The sequence below is a fragment of the Lampetra planeri genome, chromosome 1 (assembly GCF_965212315.1).
Source record: "Lampetra planeri chromosome 1, kcLamPlan1.2.h2, whole genome shotgun sequence".
Lineage (NCBI taxonomy): Eukaryota > Metazoa > Chordata > Hyperoartia > Petromyzontiformes > Petromyzontidae > Lampetra > Lampetra planeri.
In genome coordinates, this window is record NC_136107.1 from 39,907,315 (window position 1) to 39,912,857 (window position 5,543).

A 5,543-nucleotide genomic window follows, 5' to 3' on the forward strand; every position below is an offset into this window, starting at 1 on the left:
TCGTCACACGGCGTCACAAAAAGTCAGAACCCCCACCACCCCCCCAAAAAAATTAAACCTGCTTCAAATCGCTTTAAACTCTTGTCATTGTAGTGTGTATTTAATGTGGCGCTGCACTGTTGGAGAAACCATTAAAAAGTCTATTTAATCAAGTAGAACGTGTTTTCTATATTTATTTAAAGTTGCGCATTTTTATGTGACTTCACATTTCTCAAACCCCACCCCCTCGTCACACATCGTCACAAATGTCTGACACCCCCAAGAAACACAAAATGGGCAGCGTTTAAGCAATGGACCGTCTCTACAGCAAAGATCTCTCCACACTGGATGTGCGCGACGCACAACGGACTCGACCCAATAGAAAACGACCGCGAGACTCCCACGCGCGAGTAACACGTGCCTCCATCAGCTGAGCATTGGGGAAGGTGCCGCAGCCGCCGTCCTCGCACTCGGGGCCGCGTGCGTAGCGGCACCGCACGCGGTCCCCGTCGGCGTCAGACGCCACGACGCGTTGCTCGGACTCGCAGGCGCCGTTCACGCTACACGACACGGACACGCGGGAGGGGAGGGGGGCGTTGTGAGCAGCGCCACGTGGTGCAACTCCCAGCAGGAGCGCAAGCCTTGACACAAGGCGCGATTAGATAACACGCGCGCACGAGTTATGCTGTAACAAATAAAAAATTAATACAAAATTTGTTTATTTTATTTTGTATCTACGCACCTTTACCGAAAGAACCAAATAATATGGATTCCTGTAGTCACGAAAGTTAAGTCGAAATTTCTCACCTGTTATACAGGAGGTCGTGGGTTCAATCCTGACGATGCCTGTATATTTGGAGTTTGCACATCTGTGGATGCGTCTCCGGCTTTTTCCCCTCCACACTTCGAATCAACATCACGCGTTTAGATTATTTGGCTGCTCTACATGCTCACGAGACGAGCCACTTCGTTGAGCTGTCATTTGTCGTCAGGTCGATTCTGAGAGCGAGCTACATAGCTCCTGGGCCTTACCTGGTCAAATAAAGAGCTCAGTTTAGGGATCGTTAATATTTGTTGGCAAGGGATATCAGAACTGGTCCTGCCCAACATTTGTGTCCTCAACCTGCACCGAGCCACAAGTTCCAGGGTGGGGTAAAATTAAAACCCGCGATCAACAATTGGCGTGGAGTGTGAACTTGAAACGGTGAAATTCGTAAAGGACTTTCCTCCACAAAGTCTCACTGCGTTTGCGCGGTGCGCGTTACCGGATTAGAGGGGGGAAGGCGGCTTTGGGGGAGTTGTTGGACTGGTTCGTGTCGCTCCTGGTCCTCGGGTCGATACTGGACGCCAGCAAGTAGCCATAGCTGTCGAGGGGAGGCTTCGTCTCCGTCGCGCTCACGAGCGACGCATTGCACCAACAGCAAGACCTGTGCACGACAATGCATCACATCTTCTTGGTTCTTTCGGTAAAGTCACGTAGAAGGGAAATAATCAAATAATAAAAATAAAACAATAAAATACGTATTCTTTTATTATTTCCCTTCTACGTGACTTTACCGAAAGAACCAAGATGATGAATCCCTGCAGTCACGAAAGCTTTACATCGAAATGCATCGCATCTTTTATTTGTTACACGAGGAAAAAGATGTCTAGCGGCATTGTTAAATAGATGCGGGATGAAACATCCAGCCAGTCTATCAGATTGCTGGTACACAGTATCCACAATGTCTAATGAGCTCACCGCAACATCCCAACATCATTACTCCTATACGCACACTAGACACAAGAACTCTGTCTAAAAATATTACCAACCAGATGAAAACCAATTTTGTCGTTGCAGTTCTCCAGATCGCACGCAGCTCGACAACAATGATTGTAGCCCTACTTGACATTTGCCCACCACTCCCAAGAGCGCCTGAACGTCATCTCGCAAGCCAAGCAGGGAAAAACGAGGCTGGTCAATGCTTGGATGGGAGACAACTCGAGCGTGTCACTCATTGCAGGCGTGGGAGTTAGGGGCGGCCAGATGGCAGCCGCACAAACGGAGTCTTAACCCTGTGGAGCATGGAGTTACAAGCCCCCCACCCACACCCCCTCCTATTGGTGTGGTTCTCTTCGGGCATTCCGGTTTCCGCCAGCATTCCACGCATTCATACATTTGGTCAAACATCCCCATGCTGCACCCTTCCGAGTTTCCAAGCGTCCTGGTTGTGGTGTGGCTTAGGACCACATAACTAGGCGGTTTAAAGCACGATGGTGAGATCTTAGAATCCAATCAGGATCGATGCCTGGATAGTGCTGGAATGGCCCTCCATGAACCAAACCGGCATTATAGACTGTTGCCGTGCTCCACAGAAGGAAACAGAAACCCCACTGTAGTATGGTGCTCAATGTCTAATGCTCCACCCAGAGTTCACAAACCCCCACGGTGAAGCATGGTCAGCAGATCCCAGCCGGCCACGCAGGACGTGGGGGGAGGGCGTGGGCTAGCCGAGACTTATCCATCAGTCACCTGACAAAGGAACCGTGCGTGTGCACCACTGGCACAACGAGACGTGGCACACGTACCGGTGTTCAGCCGTGCCACCGGTGGTTAACATCGTGAAGCTGCTCGTCAACATTTTCCAGCCATCGCCCTCGCTGGCCCCGGCACATCGGTATCTGCCCTGCACCTGCGGCTCGGCACTCGCTGCCGGGCAGCTCCAGGTCTCGTTCAGCGAACAGTTTGCCGTCGAGTGCAGCGCCAGGGAAGACACGATGCGAATCTGCGCGCACACGCACGGCAATCTTGTAGCGTGCGCTGGTGTGAAGAGAGGGGGGAGGGGCGTGCTGATACTCGGGTGGGAGCGCACGATAAACTAAGACAATGTTCAGAGATAAACGGAAGAAGGGGTGAAGTGTGGATCATCTCTGGCGGCTTCCAAGACATCTGGCCAGTGTAGATGATGACATCCAAAGCTCCCTCGAGTTCGTCGAGGCCCTACCGCCAGCAGTGAAGCCAGCGGAGCAATTGCAGAGCCTCGCCATGACCACCTTGTTGACGATTTGGCGAGTGAGTACACTCATGTATTGTGCGCGAGTTCTCACCCCCCCCCCTCCATGTGTGAGAGTCATGTCTGTACCAATGTCTACACAAAAGGAGGAGACGGAGCCCCCTCCACGCTTGCGGGGCCGATGGCCTCAGGCCGCGCGGCTCCACTGCAGTCTACGATCACCCAGCACAGAGCCGTGGAACGCAGCACGACCTCGATGCCCAGTTCACGGGCACGACGTTAAAGACTCATCCCAGCGAGGCACAATTCCTCAAAAATTAACCCGTAAAAACAAAGTTTTTCACTCTAAATCCTTTATATGCGTGGCGGCTAGAGTCCTCTCGTCCTCTGGCTTGAGATGGCTGCCACCTATGGGTCAGATGATTGTCTGCCAGCATTAAGCAATTGGTAATTAAATATATTTTTTTAAATCCCTAAAGTGTAAAATTTTGGAAAAAAAATTTCACGAAAATTAATTGTCACGCACAACGAGTCTGTGTGCAAAATGTTAGCTCGATTGGATCACGGGAAGTGGGTTAAAAAACGACCGAAAGATTTGCACGGTCGTAAGCAAGCACGCAAGCACGCAAACCTAATATAAAGGATTTATAAAAAAAAATCACCCGGTTCAGCCACCTCAATGCAACACCGATAGCGGTTTGCTCTACGGCAACAGCACAGCACGACAGAAGAGTGGGCGACGTTGTCGTACTCTCACGAAGCCTTCGAGAGGCGGCGTCGAATCGTCTGCCTCCCAGTGCAAGGTCCCGCCGTAGTAGCCGCGGCCGTGAGCCGTGGCTGCGACTCCGACGAGGAGGGCGGTGGTGTAGGTGAGCGTGACGCAAGACGCCCACGTCGCTGTGGCTACTTGCGTCATAATGCTCAATCCCGTCCGGAGTCTCTTTCCGCGCGGTGCTTTATGGCCTCGCCTTTGATCACGGCGGCGCGTGCGCTCATTGGTTGAGCCGTCACGCGTTCCACGTGGACCGGATGTGCCCGCGTGCTGCGTGTTTAATTGCCACGCTTCCCGAGTGGGCAAGCCGCTGATTGTGTATTGTGTTAAGAGTGAGCTAACAAGTTTGACTTCATTCTGCAATGCCTGACTTGTTTTTGCTTGATAGGATACAGGCATACACGTTGCAGCGCAAGTGTAGGTCGTTAAGGTAATTATGATTAATTTAAATTTTTACACCGTGTGTATAGACTTTGATTTATGTATTTTTTCGTTCCATCTGTGCAATTAAATACCCTTCAGTCAACCAGGTTAATTCTCATTGAGATTAACGATATTTGCAAAATACATTTGCAACCATGGCAGCATTACAGGTCACAAATAAAACAGTTTTGGTTGCGAACATGAAACACAGAGGGTCCGTTGGCAAATAGAGAGAACGTGTTTCATGTTGAAAAGCTTTACTGTTTCATTTTGTATCCACGGAATGTATTACAAGACACATTTTAAAACGCAGAGTTATTGTTACAAAAATTACCAAAATAAGTCTCCATTCGTGCAAACACGTTTATTTGTTTGTGCAAAAAGAGCGATCAGGTTTTTTTTGTGATAAAGCACTTCAATCACGTCTTTCACAAACACACGCCTGCAGTATCGAGTAATTGGCAATTGCGTTTCGTTAATGACAGTGCAAATATGCTCCGAAGCTCAATGGTCTTGGGTTATGATCATTCCCATGACAGTCTGAGGAGGCCTTCACCCGTTCCTTGATTGACCATGGGCTGTGTGCATTGTTGCTGTTGTTATGAAGGTCGCAATGAAAACAACACATGTCTAGAATAGGACACCATCTCCAATTTCTGCGTATGATTCGATAAATCAGTCCACGATTTTTCGTAATTGTATTTCACATCCTGTTGTATTTTTCTGTGATTTTCTGTGTACCTCCAGTACAATTAAGAATTAATTAAACGTTTGTCAACTAAAGATCACTCAACACATCCCTGCCACTTGTATTATAATCAGCGTAATTGTACCGATCACGCTTCCATTTACGCATCGTAAAGTAATTACATTTACTACAAAACTTAAATTATATAATTGCCATGCTAATACTTGATTTGAAGCTTTCGTGGCTGCAGGAATTACTCTTTGGTTTTTTCGGTAAAGTCACGGAGAAAGAAAATAAATGAAATAATAGAATACGACGTTTCGATTGCAACACAAGCAATCGTCGTCATGCTAATGATTGCTCCTGCATCAAGTTAATTGACAATTGATATTTATAACAACTTTAACTATTCACTTTTTTTAGTAATTCTGACATCTTTTAAAGTTCATTTTATTTGACTCAAGAGGCAAAGGATGAATCTCATTTGCAAGGGCGACCCGAGTCATCAAAAATTACAAAAGCGATCAAGTAGAACAGCAAATCTGGCTGTGACGGTCCCACCTGATGACGGAGACTTGTGTTGCCTCCGAAACGTCGTGATATTTTTAAATCCTTTATATTAAGTTCGCTGCCACGCATATAAAGGATTTATAGTGAAAAACTTTGTTTTTACGGGTTATACTTATTT

The 5,543-nt window shown here is 47.9% G+C and overlaps 1 protein-coding gene across 1 annotated transcript in view; it reads right to left on the reverse strand.

The window, feature by feature from the left end:
* The window catches only part of LOC144722548 (alpha-tectorin-like), a 28,075-nt gene extending 24,157 nt beyond the window's left edge, over positions 1-3,918 (reverse strand). The window contains exons 1-4 of the mRNA XM_078600730.1: positions 3,724-3,918; positions 2,548-2,744; positions 1,245-1,406; positions 401-539 (exon numbers count right to left, since the gene is read on the reverse strand). Coding sequence (XP_078456856.1) covers positions 401-539; positions 1,245-1,406; positions 2,548-2,744; positions 3,724-3,888 — 663 coding nt within the window. The 5' untranslated portion in view covers positions 3,889-3,918. The remainder of the gene's footprint in view (positions 1-400; positions 540-1,244; positions 1,407-2,547; positions 2,745-3,723) is intronic.
* Positions 3,919-5,543: the final 1,625 nt, after the last annotated feature.